Genomic DNA, 25,301 nt, shown 5'->3' with positions numbered 1-25,301 from the left:
TTATGAACACTCTGACAGTCAGAATTGTTTTCCCAATATTCATTAAGCATGCTCTGAACACTCTCTTTACCCACTTAACATGACACTTTCTCATTTTATAAAAAATTGTATATATGTCTGGGCTGAGTTAGAAAATGATTGTGGTTTGTTAAAAAACATGGCTGCCAGTTGTAGGGGCAGTTTCCTATATAATCATTTTGTGAAACCTTGTGCACACTACATGCTCAGAATAGTCAATCTCCTTTGAGTCTCAGGTGAGCACCTTATAATCATTGGCCCTCTTGTTGTACAAACACCATTAGCATTCTAGATTTGTATAAATATCAGCAATCTGTGTGTTTCATTTCAGCCATTTCTCGAACCCCCACGGTTAGTAAAGGAAGCTATGGAAAGAAAAGAAATGGACTGCAGCAAATTCATTTCAGTAGATATTGGAGAAACATGGGTCGTTGGCGATCAGCGGGAAGAATCAAAGTTTATGAAGTGTGAGGCTGATAAAGAAGAAAGTGAGTCAGAAGAATCAAAACCTCTTTTGATGGGAAAGAAAAACTAAAATTTTGACTTATTTTGTATTCGGGGAAGGAAGAAAAACAGGCCATCACAGTATTTATTACTTATTTAATAGTACCTCTTGGATTGATAGTCATTAGCATGCAGTCCCATCAGTAAAAATAGATCTTTAACAGAGTTGTCTGGGTCGTAAGGAAAATGTATTTCACAACTCAATGTATTTTCTACAGAAGTTATTATTAATATTGCTATTAACGTATCATTATATTCTTGTTTTAATCAGAATAACTTTATATTTGTTTGTATAATATTATACTAGTATATGTAATCAGTTTTTATTCACCAAGAGTCTCTGTGATATTTAATGGATAGTCTCACCAAAAACAGTGGCTATGTTTCATTTAACAGAATTTCATATTGATTATCAGTTCATCTCTTAAATACATTGTAGTATTTTTAAAAAACACATACATAAAAAATGGGTGCAGATGGCACACCCAAAAACCAAGAACAGAAGCATTATTCCTGTGAATGAAATGTAAATAATGGTACGTGGATGAGAAAATGTGCATCGGCAGCATCGGAAACAGTAGAGTAAGAAAAGTTTGATATAAGTGTGTTTAGATTTGTTTATGGTGTTCTGATGACACAGTATACTGAAAAATATTTTATTGACATGAGTGATGAATTCTTAATTCTCAATTCACTGAGACATACCATAGTCACTAAGTAACAATTCAAAGGGAGTTTTTGCACTTATTATGCCCCCCTTGAAGAAGAGGGGGTATATTGTTTTGCACATGTCGGTCAGTCCGTCTATAGGTCCGTTCATTAAATGGTTTCCGGATGATAACTCAAGAACGCTTAGGCCTAGGATCATAAAACTTCATAGGAACATTGATCATGACTGGCAGATGACCCCTATTGATTTTCAGGTCACTAGGTCAAAGGTCAAGGTCACAGTGACTCGTAACAGTAAAATGGTTTCCGGATGATATCTCAAGAACGCTTAGGCCTAGGATCATGAAACTTCATAGGTACATTGATCATTACTGGAAGATGACCCTTATTGATTTAGGTCACTAGGTCAAAGGTCACAGTGACTCGAAACAGTAAAATGGTTTCCGGATGATAACTCACGAACGCTTAGGCCTAGGATCATGAAACTTCATAGGAACATTGATCATGACTGGCAGATGACTCCTATTGATTTTCAGGTGGTCACTAGGTCAAAGGTCAAGGTCACAGTGACTCGAAACAGTAAAATGGTTTCCGTATGATAACTCAAGAATGCTTAGGCCTAGGATCATGAAACTTCATTGGAACATTGATCATGACTGGCAGATGACCCCTATTGATTTTCAGGTCACTAGGTCAAAGGTCAAGGTCACAGTGACTCGAAACAGTAAAATGGTTTCCGGATGATAACTCAAGAACGCTTAGGCCTAGGATCATGAAACTTCATAGGTACATTAATCATGACTGGCAGATGACCCCTATTGATTTTCAGGTCACTAGGTCAAAGGTCAAGGTCACAGTGACTCGAAACGGATAAATGGTTTTCAGATAATAACTCAAGAATGCTTAGACCTAGGATCATGAAACTTCATTCACACAATGGCTGCCACTACAACTGACAGCCCATTTGGGGGGCATGCATGTTTTACAAACAGCCCTTGTTTGTTTTGATTTGCTATTAGTTTTTGCTTTGTGTTTATTCTTTTTTCAACTTTATGCAAAAGGTATTGACTGACATGCTGCAATTTCTGTGTAGGTTGGTAAAATACCAACTAGGCTGAAATGTACTTAAGAACCTTCTGATATTCTTTATGATCATAGCACTGAAGTAATTGTCCCAAATTTTAATAAAAAATTAAATACATGCTAAAATATGTGAAAGATCCTTTTAATAAAAGATAACAGAAGTATTTGTTTCTAAATATAGCTGATATATTATATTTTTTACTTGAGATAAGCAATTACTTCTGACTGCATTCACATGTACACACACATTTTTGTACACAAAAATCATTTGATTTCTTTTCACTACAGTAGTAAGTGTAAGCATCAATACACTTCAAATGTTGTTTCTGTACATTTTAAAAATCATTGCAGATGCATGTAACAAGAGCATTGGATCTTGGAATGGTGAATATCAAGAGCAACTCCCTTTTGCAGAATTTACCCATCGTCTTTCAATGTATTTTCCTTATTGACTGAAGTAAGCGCTTTGCTAAGTGTTAGCAATGCACAGTGTATACTAACCTAACTCTCAAACCCCAATTGCTTGTGTTTATGTTTTCCCATCCCAAAAAGGCAATAATTAAGACTACATTATTGCGTTAAAAATATAACAAAGCATTAAATAAATACTGTTGTTGCTTTATTAATACTTGGGTAAATAAATAATGTTTCCATGATGATTTAGGTAAATTTTACAGAATAAGTAAATGGTAATATCCATACATGTCAAACATCTTTGTGTTATAATAGGCAAGTTAATACATGTAAACCATCAGGATACTTTTGATACAATTGAACAATGCCACTACGCCTACTAACTTATCTAAAGCTCATTCCAATGCTATGAAACTGTTAGGCAGGATTGGTAATTGTTGGCTTGGATGCTACTTAAAAGTACCCAGGGCACTCATAAGTATACTACAATGTACCTTAGGTACGGTAAATATACTTAACATACCTGGCCAATATTAGACTGTACCCGAGTTTTATTCCCGCCCAAAATCTGACATCGTAAAATGCGCTATGAAATACAAAACAAAATTATCTTTGAACAAAATTAGTCTCAACATGCTTTTTTTGGAACAAGTTTTGATAATATTGAAGCCTTTTTGCAGAATATTGACTTAAAAATTAACACTATTAATTTGTAAAAAAGATTGGACAATGACCAATAAAGCTAATTCTCTGGTACGTTTGAGTATATTTTCTGTACCTGGAGTATATTGTGGTTTAATTTTAAGTAGTACCCGAGCCGACAATGATCAATCGAGCCACTGTTATTTGATTCAGAACAAAATGGCACAGATGCATTGGTTTCTGATAGGCTGATAAGTAAGCTTGATTGACAGCTGGCGAGAGGGTTATTACTGCTTATAATATCCTTTTCCCAACTCCCAAACCCTGCTTTAACCTTGGCCTACTTTTAAATAAAAAAAAGATTAGACAATCCCATTTTAAACACCTTTCTGAAAAACAGGACTTAATATGGGAACACTGACAGCAATTTTTGATACCCAGCCAGATGGCTTGAAGCACTTCAGATTTATGTCCCTAGATTGAACAAAAGTGGAAAAATGAATCTTTTTTTGTCTCTAACTCAAATACTTTTACCACATTACTTTCTAAACTGCTGAATTTGTTTAATGATGGCCTATACATCATCTTAAATTTTACCTAATAAATGTTGTCTGATCTGTTATACTTGTTTAAGTTAAACAAAATTAGTTTTCATTTACCAATCTTGATTAAACATTGCATATAGTATGCTTGGACAGAATCTACATGTAGCTCTGATTAAAGTTGGGGCACATCAGGTGCAGGTTACGGTTAGGTACATATTTCTAAAAAAAATAATTATGGTTTCTGTTCAATAACAAAAGTTTTGATGGCTGTCTGTAAAAATTAATAATATAAATGGTTTCACTAAGGTTGTAATGGAGCAATTGTGTTGCAGTGTTCTCCAGAAAAAATTCAGAAGCAAGTTATATTTTCAAAGAAGCCGGTGACTAATAGGAAAAAAAATGTTGTATTTGCACCATTTCAATTGATACATGTATTTTGGGAAAGTAGCCATGTTCATAGACATGTAGATAGAATGTAACCGGTGAAATCACCGGCTCCGGTGCTTTAGGAGAATATTGATGTTGAAATTATTTTGCTGGATTCCTTGAATGAAGACCACAGAATTGTAATTTTAGCCAGTTGGATCAAGGTCAAGAACACTATTATTTAAAATAAAGACTGTTTCTGCTTAAATAACTTGAGTTTGGATGGAGGTAATGTGTTGATATTTTGTGTTAAGGTAACCTGCAGACCTAAGTTGAGATTGTCACAATTATTTTAATTAAGTAAATTTGTTCAAAATGCTGGACCTGGTTTAATGGCGTGAACATGTATTTGTTGTCTTCATTATTTTCTTTTCCATCATTTCTAAAACTAATTAATCCATCCTTCATAGGGTTGGACACCAGTATCTGGCTTTGTTGCAATATTGAATTCTATCTTCAAAAATTTCAACTCAAACACTTACCAGTGATTCTGTTTTCAGTATTTACAACTATTTTAATATTTACAAAATCCTACCATTGTTATGTTCTTAGTAAAGAAAAACATGTCAAATACTGATAATTTTAACACGTTAAAATTACAAGTGGAGCATTGAATTGTTTCACTACCTAACAGGTGTCCTGTTTTTGGGAATTTACCCTAAGTTTTATGTATTTCTGTTTTATTCATCATCTGTTCATATTTGCTTTCAGAAATGTCGAACAATAATACATTTTACAAAACAATACGTTTATTTCTTACTAAATAAGCAATTAAAGTTTATATTAGACAAATATATATACCGGTAATACAAAACTGTGCTGTGATGTAAAAGACATGGTTGTACTATTGATGTTTCTTTAACAAAGCTAAGCTTAGCACCATCATGGCCCTCTTGTTATACTTAAATGTTATACAGTGAATATCTTAAATGCTATTAGAGGTTTAAACTTGAAACTAAATGTGCAGGTACATCTTATTCGAGGATGTGAAATGCACTGGAGCCACAACTCTTGCACCACGTGATCGAGTTATTGCTCTTTGTTAATGTATTACACTTAAATGTTGTGTCTTTTGCAGTTCTTGATTTCTAAATTATAATAGGCATCATCTTGAAATGTCATACTTAGATCGCCATTAGATAAATTGCAGTGCACAAGAACCAATACTCAACGCCCCTGTTTTTGTTCAGGGCATAACTTATTAAACTATACAATTAGTATTCAATAAGCTGAAAGGTAATAAGCTGGATTTGTTGGAAAACCAGTTCTTAAAACTAAACTGATAATGTCCTCTGACGAAGCTGCATGCAGAGGGTATTTCAGGCAGGACATGGATGGATTTAGTTACTTATATCCCCACTAAGGAAGTTTGAAGGGCATATCGGAGGCACTCTGTCTGTTGGTTGGTGTGTCGTTTGGTTTATCCACATATTAAGATTACAGAACAAACTTCTTGCATTTTTCAAGCAATCGGATTGAAATTTTAATTAAATGTCATCACCACTAAGTGTAAACAAGCAAATTCGTTGAATTGATATCCCCCGCCAATATGCTTCTGGACACTCATACCAAGTTTCAATGAAATCTGCCAAAGCACTTCCAAGATATGGCTTTGAACACACAAAAAAGCATTTTTTCAAGATACAAAGGGCCATTACTTTGTTATTATCAGATGGTGTACAATCCCATTTGGCGTGCATCATCCTATTATCCATATATATACTCATACCAAGTTTCAATTAAATCCGCCAAAGCACTTACAAGATATGGCTCCGGACGGCAGGATGGACAGAAAGACGGACCGACGGACAATGCCAAAACAATATCCCCCCTCCGCCTATGGCGGGGGGATAATAAGCAACACTTTTTTTTCATGCCCTGTGAACGACATGTTCCCTTGTAGTTTTCCTTTGAACTGATTTTATAGCAGAAGCATAACATGTGGTTAAGTTAGTGGCGCAGACTTTGTCCACATTTCCTAAGTGATCTTATTGAAACTTAAAATATGTAATCCTTATTATGTGTAGATGTGCAGTACACTTTTATGATGCATATTGATTCCCATGTTCCTGATCTATGTGTCCTTGATTTTGGCAGTTTTTTTTACAGAAGCTTTAAGTTGTCAAAGTTTGTGGAGTTTGTTCCCATTTCCCAAGCAATGTTATCACTATGAAGTGTAGATGCGCAAGACTCATTTTGTCACGCTATGCAATTCATTAATTTCTTAGCTATGTGTCATTGAACTTAGTGATAAGCATGGCTGCTGTGCCTGTGACTCAGTGAATTGGGATTTTTTGTTGTCACTTGGTGACAATTAATGATCTAGTTTAAAATGTATTTTTACCCTCGAAGGGAGAGTTAGTAGAAGTCACTTTGTTGGTCAGTTTGCCGGCATATGTTGCAATAATATGGAGCAGCCTACATCCATATTTCTGAAGTAAATAAAGTGAAACTTCAAGGATGTTATACACTTATCCAGTAGATATGTGGAAAACACTTTTTCATCCCCAATGTTCTTGCTTTTATTCATAGCTGGCATATAAGAGCAGACAATATGTCAAGTTTATGACTAAGCTACAGTAAAAAAAATAATTTTGATATATTCACGACACAAGTTCATTTGCCATTTCTTGGCCAAGACATTACAGTGAAGACTTGAAATGATTTCAAAACTTTTTTTTATCTCATTGCGAGTATTGTTTAGCTCTTTTAATTTGTTTTTGTCTGACTAAGTTTATTTATTTATTTGATTCAATACATGAATAATGGTCATTAACAAAGAAACATATGTCTTTATCTTAGATTGAATAAACCTTAAGAAATTATTTTTTTACAGAAAACATTTATGTGCACATTCTAATATGGTTTTTAATTATAGGTACAAATTATAGTTTAAAAAATAATGCTGTACAGTCAAATAAAATCATGTCTTGATTTTTATGATATCTTGAATATGGCTCTACAGTTACTCCAGTAAGTGAAGCACTATGTTGTACATATTATTTTCAACAGTGTTGCGCAACGAGATACCATATGAGGGCTTGAACTGAAGACACTGCCAGATACAGGAAAAAAAAGACTAAGCCATTAAAAGCAGACATTTAAATAATGCTCTGCAAACCAGTGCAGGATATGCTATTTGTAATTTTTCATGATTTATCTTTCCAATTTTCCTGCATTGCACTTTTCCCCCATTTTGAAATAATTGTACCTGCAGTATACTTATCCTGCATATTATGTTTATGTGTTATGTTCCGTTTTGAAGAATTTATTTTTAAAAATGTAAAAAAGAATGCAATTTTACCTTGTAAATTGGTAAATGTATACATTTTTATGCTCCCCGAAATGAAATTTCGGCGGAGCATATAGTCGCCAGTTTGTTCTTCCTTACTTACTTCCTTCCGTTACACTTTTGCTACCGTTTCTCATAGAGCCTTCAATACTTTACCAATCGCTTTCATATTTGGCATGTAGGTACCTTGCATGGACCTCTACCTTTTGATGAGGTTTGAGGTCACTCGGGTCAAGGTCAAGGTCACCAAGGCTAATAATAGACTTCCTTCTGTCACACTTTTGCTACCGTTTCTCATAGCACCTTCAATACTGTATCACTCGCTTTCATATTTGGCATGTAGGTACCTTGCATGGACCTCTACCTTTTGATGAGGTTTGAGGTCACTGGGGTCAAGGTCACCGTGGCTAATAATAGACTTCCTTCTGTCACACTTTTGCTACCGTTTCTCATAGCGCATTCAAAACTTTACCAATCGCTTTCATATTTGGCATGTAGGTACCTTGCATGGACCTCTACCTTTTGATGAGGTTTGAGGTCACTGGGGTCAAGGTCACCGAGGCTAATAATAGATTTTTTTAGGTGTTTATTAACACATACATTGACAAAGCTCGTCATCGGGGAGCTTCCATCAGTTTCACCAGGTATGTGTACATACCTGGTTTCACTGATATTCTTGTTCTAACTATAGTTTCATGAATTTGTGTAGATTTTAAATTGCCTTTGTTAAAGGTCTGTGTAATGTCCTGCCTCCCCCGCCCCACACACACACAACAAGCATATACTGAGGGTGCATATCTCACATAATGTGGAATGCCTTGTGACTTGTTATAACTGCTGCTCTGTCTATTGTTTGACATTGTTTGTACATCCCCAGAGTAACAAAGTGGGCGACACTGGAATCATCATGGATGTCTATCAGAACATAAAAGGGTAAAAATAATTGCGTTCTTTTATATTCTACGACTACAATATTTTTTTAAACTTTTTATCTCATTTACATTGAGCTGTCAAGACAAATAAAGCAGTTTTTATATCGGGGAGGGAGTGATCCACTTTCTCAACCAATGTATCTGTGATATTTTATTCTACCACGGCACGTGACTTGTTTTCTATATACAAAGAAGGAAAACTACTGTTGGTTATTACCCCGATATACCAACGGTTGTTTAAACGGCTACGCCCTCGTGGTTTAATTCCTACGCATCGGAACTCCATACCATTGGTTATTACCGCAATAACCAACGGTTACCCGTTGATTATTTCTTAATCAAACTCCTTTCAGCCATTTTTGAGATCTTTTTTAATAATTTTTTATACTAGGTTTTTGTTGGTAATGTTTATAAGGATTTTTCATGTAATTATAACAGAGTTATGCAAATTATGCAACAGTGTTAAAAAAAAGTCCACAGCCAAGGTGACAAATGATTTATATAGTCTTGTATGGTCTAGGGCTCTCGTTTGGCCGTTTTAGGGGCCGAAATTTGGCCCCATTCCCCCCTTTAAATAAATAGTATACTTTTCCCCCCTATTTCAGCTAAAAATTCCCCCCCCCCCAAAATATATTTTTTTATACCTATGTTGCCAGCTGGTATCATGCTATTAACCTTTGATTAAATGTATGTTTATGTAAATTACATTCAAATATAGCAATTTTAAGTGTTGAATGGTTGGTGAAAAGATCTTCTAAAATTCCCCTTTTCGCCCAAAACAACGCGAAATTTCCCCCTCTAAGGGCCTCGGCCCCAATCCCCCAAAGTGTAGCAAGGGCCCGGAATGGTAAATAACTTGAAAAATATCTGACCGAAAGGGTCAGGGTATGAATATTTGGTCCTGTAACCAGATTGTATAAATCATGCCCCCCGTGTAAAAATTGACCACCTGCCAGGGGTGACATGATTTATATAGAATAAGGTAAATGATTTTTAAAATTACGGAAACAGGGTCAGGGGATTATTTTCTGGTGTAAATTTGTTAAGTCTTCTTCTCATTAGTTTGTTAAAGCATGCATCTTGAATCAAAATTGGCCATGACGTATTACATTTTCTTTGAATTTAGTGTAGATGGTTTGTCTTTAAAAAGATCCACCATGTTATTGCATAATATGATTTTTGTAGAAAACTTTTGCACCAAGTGCAGCCATAGGACTTCCTGTTATAATAACTATACAATGTATTATATATTATGCTCTTGTGTACTTTGTTCCAAGTATTTGCATAACTGTTAATTAATGTTGAAGCTTCTAAATAAATTTTGATTTTAGTGAGTTGTTGCATTGTTGTGTTATTCTAAAATCTTTTAAGAGTGCTGTGCATATGCAGAAAACTTCTTTGGGGCTCCCACATTATCTTCATTGGACATTTTACAACGTTCATACAACCTTTCAGTAAGTCTAACGTGTGTCTTCAGTAAGCACTCGCTGCATTCAAGATGCAGTGATTTCAATTGAAGCAGAATCGTGCATTTTGATGTAAACAAGTTGCAATTTTCTTGTTTTTGACTCCTGCAAAAATAGCCTTGCATCATTTTGACACATTTCAACTTGATAAACAGACCAGAAATGATGATTTATGAAAATAATAAAACTTGTGAAAATGTTTTATTCATTAAATGTATTATGATAAATCAGCTATTACACAACCTTACATGCATGTAGGAACATTTCAAGTTACTTTAGTATTTTGACCATTACCATTTTGATCCCTAATTATTTTCATCCCTTGGGTCATTTTGACTCCTGGCTTTCAAAATCTACAGATATCCCTGAAGATGTTTTTAATATTCTGTATATTTAATCTATAACTTTGACACTATGCAACATCTTCATTTGCTGCAATGCAGTTGACATCACTTCAGGAAAACAAGCCAAGGCAAGAAAGAAATAATGTTAGTCACCAGCGGCAACATTAAATGCAAACTGACATTGGACAAAGCTCCATCACAGCCAAGTCATCAGGCTGTGTCTGAGCAAGATTTGCTCTAATGCCAGCACAAGCGCTTAGCAAACATTTGCAGAATACTGGTCTAAAGATGTACTTCTAGATTATTTACAAGGTTTCACTATAGCCATATAATCTAATTATGAACTTTAAATTGAGACAAATGTTTGGACCAAGTTTCATGAAGATTGAACAAAAAATTTGGCCTCTAGAGTGTTAAAAAGGTAAATGTTGACAATGCACAAGGGACAAAAAGCTACCACAAAAGTTCACCTTGGGCACATTGTGCACAGGTGAGCTAAAACAGTAAGATTCAAAAAAGCTCTACAGTAGCATTCATTTAAAAGTTAAACAACTGGTGTTTAACTTTTTGAGTATTTTATTCAGTAACAATTTACTGAGAAACAATTTCCTGAGAAACAATCTGAAGGGGGAAATGTTGTATCGTATATGAAATTTCTGTGCCATTGTTAGTTATAGCAATGGGAACAGTTTCCCCTGTAGAGGAAGTCACATTCATGATTTGAGTGGTGCCTTCTTCACATTCTGGCACTTGTAGCTCCAACATTTCCATTTGAACGGCAGGTTCCTCGTCCACAATATGGTCTTCCAGTTGTACACCTGAATTTTTCAAGTAATCCGTTAATCGAAGCTTTTTGGCTGGCTTCTGTCCAATATCATGTGTTTTATAGTAGTGTTCTTTGAGTTTATCAAAGCGTGTGCTATTAAATGCACACAAAGTACACTGAAACGGCCTTGTGGAATTGTGCAATAGCATGTGACGTTTAAGGTTCTTTTCCAGTGAAAATCTTACCCCACATGAGCCACACACATGGGGTTTCTCCTTCGTATGTACCATCGTGTGGAATTTCAGGTTGCTCTTTTTGGTTGTTTGGTAATCACATCCTGGTTCTGAGCACTTGAACATGTCTCCAGTATGCAGGAGAAAGTGTTCCTTTAGCTGGACCTTATGCACAGTAGCATAGCCACAGAGGTTACAGATGTAGTCTTTGGTGGATTTGTGTACAGCCAAATGGGTCTTCAGAGCATGCTTCCATTTGAAACTGGCTTTACACAAGCTACACACAAACGGTCGATTCTGAGAATGCTTTGGAAGATGCTGATATAACTTTGCTTTGGAGTCAAATTTAGAGGAACAAAAGTTGCACACAAATTCTGTAGAAGTGTTATGAGTTTGGACATGCTCAATCAAGTGTTCCAAGCTTGTTTTATGTTGATCAGTCTCTGGACACTTCCAGTAACAATGCAAGCAAACACCTTCGATGACCATGTGCTCCAGTTCATGCTCGTTAAATTCAGAGAGTTTATTAGCGGTGTAACCGCAATGCTCACAAATGTATTTGAGATTTTTAGCATCCTTAAAAACTGCACTATGAAGCTCATAAATTGGATCATTTGTATCCATTTCCTTGCCATCATTGAAACATTCAGTTGTTTCGTTTTCATTATCTGACATGTCCTTTTCTACCTTTATCCAATCTATAACTTCATCCTCGAATTTTCTAGGTTTTATCAATCGTCCTCTTTTACTCACTCTTACAGGAGTATCCTCCACAACTTCATCAGTCGCTATTCTAGGGACTTCTTTGACACTAGTCTCACCATCATTTACATTTTCTTTTTCACTATTTCCGCCATTATTAGAAGTCTCGTCAACATTTTCTACAGGCTGTTTCCTGGGCCTGCCTCTTTTCTTGCAAGACTTGATGAGAGGTATGTCAGTAGCCTGATCACATGTTTGAGTTGACACATCAAGTGATTCGCTGTGTGTCACAATAAAGCCTTGCTGGTACAGATTACAGAAACCTGAAAAAAGCGACCAGCAAAAGATTATGTTTGTAATCAGGTAATGGTATATACATTGTACAACACCTTCACATAAATTAATAAATACAAATGTAGATAATTTGAAAATCACTGCATTGCAACTACAATGGTGTTGTTTTTACACATAATAAAGAGTTTGACTGTCTCATAAGGCTTGTTGCCTGCAATGTACATGTATATCTGAATGAAGTTGCAGCACATGAAACTTCTGTACTACATCATCTGATACAATTGTGTAACCTTCTAAGTCCCCTCCAGTGCTAACAGAAAAAAACCCTGATGTGTCAACGGTTAATGGAAATGTGTAACTGTAAAGTTTTTGCACTGGACAATGCAGAGTATTCAGAATTCAAAAATGTGAACATTGACTATCTTTACTACATTGTAGATACCGGAAGCTACGTGTCTTACGGACCAAAACTGATACATCAACTATCTGCCGAACCTCCATTAGACAGATGGGATCGTCAATTTAAAACTTCTGCTTTTTGTTTTTTTATCAAGTTTTTGTTTTGAGCATATCTCCATAAAAGACACGCAAATTGATGTTGATGGTAACAGGTCTTGTGTTTGTTACTATGTTTTCAATTGATTGAACCAAATTTTATCAAAAACACGGGATATAATTTTTTTACATGGTTTTGGGCTTTATTAGGAACAACTTTGAGCTGTATGTAATAACTCATAAAAGCTCAAAGCATTCAAGAACAAGTAAACAAAATAAGTCGCAAGTTTGTTTATAAAATCAATCAACCTAATACATTGTAACAAACACAATAACTGTTATCATAGACATCAATTTGCCTGTTTTTATTGATAAATGCTCAAAACAAAAAATTGATAAAAAACTTATCAAACCAAACAATTCAATAAATCTTACGGAGGTTTTGGAGAAAGTCGGTTAAGCCTGATTGGTTGATCAGATACTAGAGCTATATTGCCAAGGATTCAGAAGATAGTTGATATGTACATAAGAATATTTTCAATTTCGAAATACTCGACGTTTTCCATTGAAAAACTTACCCTTTTTGTGTGCCATTGACATGTTTTAAACTTTGATTAATATAATTATTCTGCGAGCACATGTCATTAAGTAAGTTGTTTTAATTTGTGCATTAACAATACATTTACATTTGATGTATTATCTGTTTGTGTTTATTTATGCCAGAAATTATTTAATTATGCTCATTTTACCTATTACAGTGCCGCCTGGATTCAAGGCAAAACAAGAGATGTGTTTGTCAGAAACACATTATGCCCCCTAATGCGCCGCTTTTTTTTTAACCTTTGACCTTGAAGGATGACCTTGACCTGTCACCACTCAAAATGTGCAGCCCCATGAGATACACATGCATGCCAAATATCAAGTTGCTATATTCAATATTTCTAAAGTTATTGCAAAATTTTAATGCAAGGTTAAAGTTTTGACGACAGAATGACGGAATGACAGACAGACAGGCCAAAAACAATATACCCCCGATCTTTACATCCGGGGGCATAACAAATTGACATGAAAAAACTCGTTAGGATCTGTTTGTGTTTATTTATGCCAAAAATTGTTTAACAGGGATGAAACTAAAGTTTTACAATTGGTTGCCCACACGGGCAACCATCTTTAGCATTTTGGTTGCGCAGCTAAAGACAAACGAGTCCAGTACTATGTACATGTAGTGTCATGTGTATATTATTATAAGACTTTCTTTAAATAAAATAAAAGAAAACTTAACAACAACATTGCTTAATTGACAAACTTTCTGTGTATTATGTCCTAATATAAGTCCAAGTTAAATCATTTCATTGGTTTCAATAAATGAATTTTATTAAACTAATTATTAACTCATAGAAGCCAATTTTATTAAATGTTTAATTGCACTGAATTGTTTCAAGCTGAAAAAGCAAGTTGCCCAGCCGGACTACTTACTTTTGAATTTGAGTTGCCCAGGCCAAAATGAACTGGCCCCAGGCTCACAGGCAACCACTTATTTCCATCCCTGATTTAATGATGCTCATTCTACCTATTACAGTGCCGCCTGGATTCCAGGCAGTAGACTTGCCATGAAAAATCGCTTTACCAGTTGCAACTCCCAGAAATCGGAGGGTCAGTAGCTGGGAGTTGGAATAATGCACATAGCAACTAGTCCATAATTACACGCAATACATATGTTATATGCAACAGCTAAGGTAACAGTGGTCTACTGTGCAGTTTCCATGGTTGCCAGTGATACATACCGATGATGCTGGTTAGCTGCATTATCTTTGCCACTTCAGCAATTTCTGTCACTATGTTGTCCTCAAGACTGATGGAACTTGTATACATAAAGTCTATAATTTTCTCAATAGCCGTGGAGTATGCATGGTACCCGGAGACCTCTGTGTCAATGTGAATCTCAATAAGCTGTGGACTTTTCTCACAATATTCTCTAGGAATGTCTGCATCGCAAAATAATTTATTAAAATAGGGACTGGCAGACGCCAAAACGCAAGCGTGTGCGTAAAATTGAAAGTCGAATATTTGAATTATAACATCGCACAGTTTTTGAACTGATCTTTGTTTATTTAAAAGGCTGAATATCAGAGAATTATGTTTATTATCATGAAAAAATCTCGAAGAACTGTCAAAGGATTCCATCTTGGAAACTGCATTTAATAATTATCCTCAGATGATTGGTTGTTCGAATGACTATACCGCATTGCCCATTTGATGGTTACATACCACAATGCGCTAAATACCGGTTGCGGACAGAATCGGATCTAAGAGGGAGTAAATCCAAAGATTCATCAATAAACATACGGAAACTCACGATAACACCAATCTTTGTGTGTTTTTTTTTTAAAGAGCTTTGGTAAATGTTAGAAAATAGTTTTTATCAACTATCTTAATTTTACCTGATAAATTATTTTATTAGCTTTCGAAAACAACCGATGTGTAGTTGATTCGTTAAAATTGTTCGAGTTGCATAGTTTACAGTAAAGATGGTGTTGTTTTACGGCAAATGAAGTTGTACTCCTTGTTTCTATAAAAAACATATAAAAAATACGGGATTCCCTCCTGTGCAAAAAGTCACATACAATGAATACTTCTATTTATCCTTTGTCGGTAATTAGAAGATTAATCGCGTTTCGGAAATAACAAGACATGCATGCCCCCGGAATCCACTTTTCTTTAAAAACCATTTTATGCAAGAAAAAAGCCTGCTGCACAAGTTCACGAGCTTCACGACTGAAGCCGTACATCGACATTTATTAGTAAACACTGTTTTGTTCGCGCTATATTTGTTAAGTAGGTACACATGTATAACGTCGGGTTTCGGGTTCCGTCGTTACCTTAAGTTCAGCTCGTCGCATTAAGGATCAATACTATTATGATCCGATTAATACCACGATAGAGCTTACATTTCGTTTAGCATATGTTGTGTATTTGCATCGTCACGGAAATAAGTAGAGGACTGTGTTTTCATGTACAGTAGTTCAGCTAGGATTGGCTTTGCATTAATATTTACTTGTGAATCACGGGCCAGGCCCTAAGGGTTCGGTAGCCCCCGATTGATTAGTATATTATCCGTTGTCATTCCATTAAATCTTGCATCAACACCCTTTGCCGTGAGCAGCGCTTTGCAATAACACCCAAACCCAACGTCATGAATGAACAAAATACACGAATATTCCGAAGTAAGGGTATATAAATATAAAGTGGCTTACCGGGTGAATATATCCGCTACTCCTTCACGAAAAACACAAAAAGTACACCATCTTGGAAGTATTTTCCAACTAGCCTCACTTAAAGCCGGTAAGTTCCCGTATACGCATGCCCCCTTGGGTATACTTCGATTACTGTCCACAGGTGGGTATTGTCTACCAATGTTATCCCAAACATACCATATATCTGCTATTTAACTTTTTGGTTTTGGTTTGAATGTTTACAGATAAACGGCCTTCATGAGGATAGTATGGTTAGATTAAAAAAATATGTAATGTAATGGTCAAAATATTAATAAAGCTGTATATGTTATTCAAGGACTCTGTAAGACATTTCTGCTTTTGGTAAAACTTTTGAATTGCCAACATTCCAAAGTCATATGACAAGAAAGCACACAGGACCGATGAAGCCTGAAGCTATACTTTTAAACATTCACTTGAAACAACACTTTAACTTTAGTCTTATTTACGAGCTGTAAAAATGTGTTGCTTGCTCATTTATTGTGATGTTTTTTTTTATTTTTCAGCTCTATCTCATCAACAAAAATTAATAGGAAACACTTAATTATTTTTCGTTACTTTTTAATCTTATTTATTAAAATATTTTACTTTTATGCACTAGCTGAACAATGATTGTCATCATAAGATACCTAAATTATCTACACACACATTAAATATAATCTAAACAACTTTTTATTCTGTTCAACTAACGTTAACACTTGTCCGTAAACTATGTAAAAACTGAGCTTTATTCTAGCAACCATCCAGATAGGTCATCATTTATACATCGGTCTACAGTACCTTAAAAACAAATGAAACGATGGCTGACCATATGTAAAATGCAGCCGGTATCCGAGCAAAAAGGCATAAACCAATCAAACAGAATGTTTATTCCTGCATGAAAAGGGTAAATTTAGTTAAATCTGATGAAGTTTATTGATTTAGTTATTAAAGAAAAATAAAAAGCGCTAAGACCACCGGTAGACGGTTTCACCAGGCTACAGTTGTTCAAATGCACTTATAAATCTGGCAATGGTCTTTTATCAGCTTGTCTTTACTTATATTCTACTTTTATAATAATTCGTCATTTATTGATCATTTCTCTTTATTGGAAATAATAATTGTTCATATCCGTTTCAAGAATTTCATAAACACAATCAAATTTGCTAATACATAGTCAGCGCGGTACTGATAATGGCAGCAACAATCAATTGTACTTTTATTGAATCAATACTCGAACTCGGGACTTCAAGCAATCAGGCCCGCTCCCGCTCACACAACTCACCAGCATCCCCGATTATGTTCGATAGCATGTCACTTAAGCCAAGTTAAAATTCACATTCGATTGCGAGCTGCAATTTCAGTGTACTTAAAAGTCCTATAAAAAGATCCCAACGTTACCCACGGGTAAAACATTCTATAAAAACTACTCCTGCCCCAGCCCCACGTTTAGAGTCATTTTCGTCGGATAGTGCAACGTGTAAGTCAGTCAAGGACTTGAACCCGGGACCTCCTGATACCAAGGCAATGGCCGTACCGAGTAAGTTAACAGGGCCTTCTTAAATACAGGTCAGCAATCCCGCTTTGGGTCGCGACCTTGGCACATACATGCATACAGATATGAGAAGTGTTATTTGCTGGTATGGTCTATTTCTTGAACCTTATTATTAAGTTACAAACATAACAGATTTTATCGACAGTTTTGATTTCAGACTGGTTCGCTCCGCGTGTTGAACGCGTCTGACACAACCCGTTTGTGACGATTACATTTCAAGTTGCTTCAAGACGAATGTCAAAAATGCGCACCAAATAAAACACACATTTGAGCAAGTAAACGTAAGAACGTATACTGATCGACAACCGTGCTTTGTATGATGCTTGCTGGGTCAGTACATTTTCTCGGAGAACGGTACTAAATATCAAACCCGATCCAACGTTACATACGTAGTTATATATAGGCATTAACATAATTCTCCTTTGACTTTTTTTCTTCTTCCGATACAACACTTCTTCTAAATAGAAGATTGTGTGCCGGCGCCTATTGGTTAAGGGGTTAAAACTGTACAAATGTGCTCAGTTGTGTGTTTATTTTAAACTTTTTATAGTGTTAGTGTTTACAGGTTGATAAGGTGGACAATGACAGCCACAGGAGTTATGGTTTTGAAAACGTCGTCTGTTGCTGCCTCGTGTATTTGGGGAGGTAGTGAATTCTTTTTCATCTTGGGTAGTACGAGGATTTATATGAGTCTTTTGAGGTTTTGTGTGTCTAAAGCAATGGTTACTGAGTCTGCATAGGCGGTCGACAGGAACACGGAGATTATCTGGAAGAGTGATGGCAACTATATAATGGATCATTGTATATAACATTATTTGACGGAATATTGTTCTGCGTGTTTCAGGATTGAGCCAATTCATTGTGTCTATCGTTTTAGTTACTGAGCACGTGTTGTGATATCTGTTTGTTACGAATCTGGCTGCACGTCTTTGTACTTTTTCCATTTAATTTATTTGAGCTTTTGTAGTTGGGTCCCAGACACTGTAGGACTATTCCAGGTATGGTCTAATAATTCTTGATTGGTCATTGTCGGCTCGGGTACTATACTTACATGTATCCCGGGTACTCTTAAGTATACTGACATGTAATCCGGGTACGGTAAATATACTGAAACGTACCCCATTCTATACATAGATGGTGACGTCACTACGTTATTGTCACAGTAAGACCGGTGTAACACAATGAAACGTACCCGGGAAATTTAACGCTAAATCGGTCGTTGTCGGCTATTTATTGTAATTTATTATATTCACATTTATGTCAATTTTCTGTAAAATGGCCTCTATATTATCGAAACTCATACTCAAAAAGCATGTTGATGCAGTTTTTTTCAAAAGAGAAGTTTGTTTAAGATAATCGGTAGCGCGTTTTACGACATCGGATTTTGGGCGGGAATATAACTCGGGTACAGTCTAAAAGCGACCGGGTACGAATAAGTATATTTACCGTACCCGGGGTACATGTTATTATACTTAAGAGTACCCGGGGTACATGAACATAGTACCCGAGCCGACAGTGACCAATCGAGCTCTTAGCTTTTAATTGCTTTGTAAACATGATCTTTAACTTTTGATTAGCTTGGTTTGGTTGCGGCGAAGAAATACTAGTGCCGGGTTTGCATTATTAGAGATTTGAGTTTATCCCATTTGAGGTTACTTTGGATTGTAAGACCTAGGCATGTGGCGTGATTAACGTTTTTATGATGTTATCATGTGGTTTATATGAGAATATAATATGGTTTCATTTTAAATAATGCTGATGATGTTGCATTTTTAGGGTCGAATATCATTAACCAGTCCTGCTCTTATCGACCAGCAGCTTCAATATATTGCTGGCGGTTATTGGCGTCGGAGAGGTTGCTGGTTTTTGTGTAGATAATGCGTCCATCTGCAACAAAGTCATAGAGTGCTATATGTTTGATATAATAGGCAAAGTCGTTTATATAGATCAGAAATAAGATGGACTCAAGACAGTGCCCTTAGGAATCATGAGATTTCAGGTACCTTGTCTAACATGATTCCCTCCAGGACATATCTGTTTGGAATGAAGTCAAATATCCAGAAGCAAATATTTGAATTAATTCCATAGTATTTTAGTTTGTATACGAGTGCTGGTGTGGTGCTTTAACGAATGCTTTTGCAAAAACCATAATGATGATGGCAGTTTGTAAACCTTGATTATTTGATTGGGTGAGGTTTTGTAGGAATGATATCAGTTGTGTTTCGCAAGAACGGGAAGGTCTAACAATGTGTTGGAGTCCATATGAAACAGTTTTATTCGCATAATAATACATTTCACATGATATTGTACTTAAAATCGTTGCAAGATTGTTCCGAAGTTTATAGCTCTTAAGATCTATATAACTTTCTATAACATACTGATCACTTTTCTTAATAACACTCTAATCGTAACAACTCGGCCAACAAAAAAGCAAGACTCGTTAGGTGGGGCATGCTAAAAGGCGGATAAAAGAGCGGATGATATAGCGTATAAAGTAAAGAGCGGACAATATAGACAAAGAAGGATTATCGTAAAGAGCGGATGATATGAACAAAGAAGGAAATAGGAGACGATATGGATTGTTATTGAACAATTGTTTTGTAATTGTTCTCGCGTTATGTTTTGGCACTGGAAGATTTGAAAGTAAATATTAATTTATTTAAGTTTAAATATAAAGCACAATAGTATTTTTTAGGCTACTGAATATATATGTATTTAGTAAATAATAACTTCGTTAGATATTGACTTAAGTTTAAACAAAAAGCAGAATACTATTCAATTTCTCTCTAAATATACATGAGGTAGTTTGCCAACAAAATGAATATGTTGCCCAGCTCTTGCCATGTGGAGGCCACCTCTTGTAAGAGCCAAATTTTGAAAAAAAATAGGCCGAAATCGTCACTTATATAAACAATAAATTAAATTTTGAAGCAAGTGTAATTAAATATATGGTACATTATATAAATAAATATAATAAAATATGAGTCATACATTGCTATTTATCCCGTATTATGTTTTTATATAATGGAAGTTATTACATGTTGCAAAAAATAGATAATTATAATAGAAAGTAATTATATATTTAAAAAAACAGGACATACACCGGTATTTTTGCCGGAAAGTGTAATTAAATATATGGTACATAATATAAATACATATAATAAAAAAATGAGTCATACATTGCTATTTATCCCGTATTATGTTTTTTTACAATAGAAGTTATTACATGATGAAAAATTAGATAATTATAATAAAAAGTAATTACTTATTTAATAAAAAAACAGGACATACACCGGTATTTTGGCCGGAAAGTGTAATTATATATATGGTACATAATATAAATACATATAATAAAAATAAAAATAATAAAAATACTTTATAATAAAAAGTGTAATTAAATATATGGTACACAATATAAATGTATAACATATAATAAAAAATGAGTCATACATTGCTATTTATCCCGTATTATGTTTTTATATAATAGAAGTTATTACATGTTGCAATTTGGGCAAACAAATTGCACATCAATATTAGAAATGTCCGATGGTGCATGAACACATTGCTTGTGAAACCAGTTTGAGCATTTGTCGCATTGAACTTGATCTCCTACACGTGATGGTAAATTACAAATACAATATAAATCAATTGTTATTGACTTGGATTTATTTTTGCGTCAAACACTGATAGTTTTACTGGTTGTTGGAAATTCAATCATATGTTCGGAATCTAAACAAGACAAAAGATGTTCTCTTAATTTTAAGGAATTAAATATCAAATCAAAACAAGGTTTTTGCCTAAAACACAAAGATGTTGCGTGCGCAATTGCATAAAGACCACAATCGACGGAATTATCTTGTTTTTGCACTGACGTAACTATGATATTAATTTTGTCTTCGCCTTCACCATAAATTTGCGCCAATTGTATTTTCAGACCATCAGGAATAATATTATCATCGGGTCTTGTATTGCCTAAACTGTCAAGTAAATAAATTTTATTTTTGTGTTCGAAAGATGTTACCCAATGATCGTTGTGGGTGTGATGGATCTGACACGACAGGTTTTTATTAATTGGTTTTAAGGGAATATGCGTTACCCATTTTTTTGTTGTCTTGTTATGGGACCTTCTCGGGTAATTGAAGGCCGCCAATATCATTACCGAATTGATTTCTTTAAAGCTTATTGGCTGCCTCCATATGCTGAGAATGTAGTTTTCGTTGTTTGTAATGCCATTTTTGTCATTTACGTTTAATTTGAGGTTTTCGTTCCACCATAAAATGATTTGATGTGGACTGCTATCGCGACGGTCGCTGATATCAATACATGTGTTAATCGATTCTATCTGTGTAAGAGGTTTTTCTTGAACTGTTAAAAATTGTTTATCATCATTTGCTAGTTTAACATCATTTTCGCAAAATTCTATCACGCTATCATTTCGACGGTCGCTCAATTCAATGCATTCATTTATTTCGTGTATAATTGACAGGTCAGGTATTTTCTTAAATTTACATGGGTCTTCTGTAGGGGATAACTCACGTTTTCTTTTATTTCCACTTGTGGAATAAGGCGTTTTAATGAATGATTTTAGCGTTGAGGCGTCAAATAACGATCTACGAACAATAACGGTTTGTTTTGCGGCATTATTAGGTGTAATGGAGGACGTTAGCATGTCTTTTTTGAACTATTTTAAATTATAGAATCCGGAGCCGCATTGACTTGAATATCGTCATCACCCTTTCTTCCCCTTTTAGTTCCGCATTTGTTACTTATTTTGGTACGACAGTTTCGCCTAAGTTGTGTTAAATTGTTAACTTTTTTGTCATCCGGTTGTGGCATACCGATTACCATCATCGCTGAAATTATATGATAACACCTACTTGTCGATGGACACGTGCACGATTCTTTTGGAATCAGTTTAAAGGAATACTTGGTACCGTTTACTCCCTGTACCATAAATGCCCCCATTTGCGGCACTTAAACTATGTTATTTTCTTCAATTACTTTAATTGCTAGAGGTTTAGTTGAACGTAACCTCAATTTTTTCTTAATACACTCTGGATCAGCAGACGATTTATTTCCGAGATAGCCGATGTATCACGATTGTTCTTATTACTTTGTTTAAAAATGTCTTTACAAAAACGCATGCACAAATAATTTCTTAAAAATATTAGCATTAACATTAAATAAATGTTATTTATATATATATATATATATTTTAGATTTGTTCATTATGAACAAAAATTTCATAGCGCAAATATTTGTTGCATATTTCCGGAAGTAAATAAAGCAATTACGCATGCGTCGTGCGTTAAGAATTTGTGATCCAACACAAAAATCATCAAATTTCTACTTCTACACGGATAATGTAGATTATGAGACCTTAAATGTCATGGTATTTAGTCGTGGGGACAGTTTTTCATATACTTTGTTCAGAGGTTCTGTTGTCATGCCGTTATTATTTATAGATCGTTTGACATAATCAGTGTTGTTTTATGAGAAGTCATTTTTTGCTAAAATGTCAAACATGAGAAGTGAGTCACTGGCAATTTCGCAGTTGAGTTGCTCACAGGAGTTGGGAAATAAGCAGAATGATTCAGTCAAAAAGAAGGAAAAGATGAGTTTGTTTTGGAAGCTGCGAAGGAGATTTCAGTCAAATTTCAACAGAAAATCTTTAGATGAGGAGAGGACGCCTCACATAGCGAATTTAAAACCGAAATCACCTAATAAAAAGCAGAAACAGACGAAAAAGTGCAGGATTAATTTGTGTTCAAAACCGTCTAATTCCAATTCCTCTCAAAGTGCTGAAAGTTTGGATCTTAATTTGTTGCAAAAGAAACTTGCAGACGAGAACATGTGGTATAACAGGGATAGGAATGATGCTTCCTCAAGTGTAGAAAAAGCAAGCTGCAAGTCAAAGGACATCTCTGTTTTTCAGACATCCAGTAACATTTGTTCATGTGGATTGTCCACTGAAAACAGAGATACCCGTAAAATAACCAACAGGTCTCCTGGTGCCATTTTATCAAACCAGTTTCAGATTCAAGCAGTGTGCCATGCCAATGGAACTAGAGGCTCAAATCCCGCAATGAGCGTTCACAGTTATCACACATCAATACATGAAGGTGCTATTATCTCGGAAGGGCCTAAAACATGGAGTCTCACACACGAACTGTTCAGGTTGTCCAACTTCGGTTGGTACTGGGGTCCAATTACACGTCGAGAAGCAGAGAGAAAATTAAATGGACAACCAGATGGTGCTTTCTTAGTTCGTGACAGTTCGGATGAACGATACTTGTTAAGTCTTAGTTTTCGTTCCTATGGAAAAACTCTTCATACTCGTATTGAACATTGTAATGGCAAATTCATATTTGATGCACAGCCGGATACAGAAGGGTACCCATCCATTGTGGACCTTATTCAAAATTCAATGAATGATCCTCAGACTGGAATTTGTAGTTACTCTAGACGTGGCTGCCCGAGTCCCCCTATTTACCCAGTTAGACTTACAAAACCTGTTTCACGCTTTACACAGGTTAGGTCATTGCAATATTTGTGCAGATTTGTTATACGCCAATACACACGTTACGATCACATTCAGCATTTGCCATTGCCAAAAAAACTGAAAGGATGGATTGGGGAAAATCAATATTAAGTGCAAGTTAATTGTATTGAATTATTATGGTATTAATGATGTGCATTAGAGCGATAGTTCACGTTGACTCAGAATTCATGTAGGAGAAAAGCTTAATACATGTGTATGTGTCAAATATAAACCAATGATACAATGCACCATGCCTTTTTGAACAAAAGTTAACCAAGTGCAAATGTAATAGTTTATTTGAATATTTTTTCATTTTTGAAAAACAGTATTGAACATTATAGGAATTGCTTCGCTCAGGATTAAAAAAATTAAAGAGTTTAGAATAATGACACAATTAAAAATAATAAATATTGGTCTCTTTTTTATCTTCAAAGTACTTGACAATGAAGTGGAAAATAAGATAGTGTTTCTTTTAAAATTAATGAACATTTTAAAAATATCTCCACATAAACGTCTTTTTCAACGGTTTACATTTAATTATATATCATTATATTAAGTTAGCATCAGTCTTTTTAAAAAGTATACACATGTAATAGTACTAGTAGCTTTTCATTTTTAGTCCAAAGTAAAATTTTAACAGCACTACTGGTACATTAAATGTGCATTGCATATGTCTTAGAACTCTTTACCATAAAGTTACAAATATTGCACCCTTCCAAGAGGGGGAATATTTGTTTGCATTTGTCAGTCTGTAGGTCTGTCGGTCCAATATGTCCATAGACCTTTCGTTTCTGCATGATATCTAGTGAATGCTTTAAGCTACAACTATACAAACTGGGAGGATTCCTGAGCCGCAAAAGTCAAAGATAATGGTAACATGGACTGGTCACTGATAATTTGTTCAAGCAAGATATTTTAAACACTATGATATTGAGTTCATGAAAATTGGGGTATTGGTTACTTACGAGAAACAACAGTTGCCTTGAATTTTGAGGTCACCAGATTGAAGATCAAAGTAGTATGAGTTTGTATCCAGAAACATAATTCTTCTTGATATCTAGAGAATTATTTGATCTTTGATCATTTTACGTTATTAGTAGAATGCTTGTGTTTTAGAACTAAGTAATGA

General features: G+C 35.1%; 3 protein-coding genes across 12 annotated transcripts in view; 2 read left to right on the top strand and 1 right to left on the bottom strand.

The window, feature by feature from the left end:
- Positions 1-8,569, top strand: part of LOC127874386 (N-acyl-phosphatidylethanolamine-hydrolyzing phospholipase D-like) — a 37,358-nt gene extending 28,789 nt beyond the window's left edge. For 5 of the 10 annotated variants that reach the window (XM_052418676.1, XM_052418674.1, XM_052418678.1 and 2 more), the window contains exons 6-8: positions 350-506; positions 2,626-2,731; positions 7,314-8,569. In XM_052418676.1, the coding sequence (XP_052274636.1) occupies positions 350-506; positions 2,626-2,726 (258 nt within the window). In that variant the 3' untranslated portion in view covers positions 2,727-2,731; positions 7,314-8,569. Of the gene's footprint in view, positions 1-349; positions 1,548-1,684; positions 2,439-2,625; positions 2,732-7,313 lie in introns of those variants that run through there. The other 5 variants (XM_052418680.1, XM_052418682.1, XM_052418681.1 and 2 more) reach the window with 5 other exon arrangements.
- Positions 8,570-10,861: 2,292 nt separating this feature from the next.
- LOC127874384 (zinc finger and BTB domain-containing protein 14-like) lies at positions 10,862-15,026 on the bottom strand. Its single transcript, XM_052418673.1, has 2 exons — positions 14,610-15,026; positions 10,862-12,359 (listed from the first exon to the last, which is right to left on the bottom strand). Exons 1-2 carry the CDS (start codon positions 15,007-15,009, stop codon positions 10,927-10,929), a joined length of 1,833 nt encoding a protein of 610 aa, XP_052274633.1. The 5' UTR covers positions 15,010-15,026; the 3' UTR covers positions 10,862-10,926.
- Positions 15,027-22,926: 7,900 nt separating this feature from the next.
- On the top strand, positions 22,927-24,606 carry LOC127873285 (suppressor of cytokine signaling 6-like). Its single transcript, XM_052417066.1, has one exon. It carries the CDS (start codon positions 23,147-23,149, stop codon positions 24,281-24,283), a length of 1,137 nt encoding a protein of 378 aa, XP_052273026.1. The 5' UTR covers positions 22,927-23,146; the 3' UTR covers positions 24,284-24,606.
- The last annotated feature ends 695 nt before the right edge of the window (positions 24,607-25,301 follow it).

The sequence above is a fragment of the Dreissena polymorpha genome, chromosome 3, assembly GCF_020536995.1.
Source record: "Dreissena polymorpha isolate Duluth1 chromosome 3, UMN_Dpol_1.0, whole genome shotgun sequence".
Taxonomy (NCBI): domain Eukaryota; kingdom Metazoa; phylum Mollusca; class Bivalvia; order Myida; family Dreissenidae; genus Dreissena; species Dreissena polymorpha.
The sequence above is the reverse complement of the archived record's forward strand: the minus strand, read 5'-3'. Positions and strand labels throughout refer to the sequence as shown.

Excerpts from the sequence above, each read along its gene's own strand:
- LOC127874384 (XM_052418673.1), bottom strand. The coding sequence starts at position 15,009 with ATGGAATCCTTTGACAGTTCTTCGAGATTTTTTCATGATAATAAACAT. Across the intron at positions 12,360-14,609 it reads GCAGCTAACCAGCATCATCG|GTTTCTGTAATCTGTACCAG; the intron begins GTATGTATCACT and ends CGCTTTTTTCAG.
- LOC127873285 (XM_052417066.1), top strand. The coding sequence starts at position 23,147 with ATGTCAAACATGAGAAGTGAGTCACTGGCAATTTCGCAGTTGAGTTGC.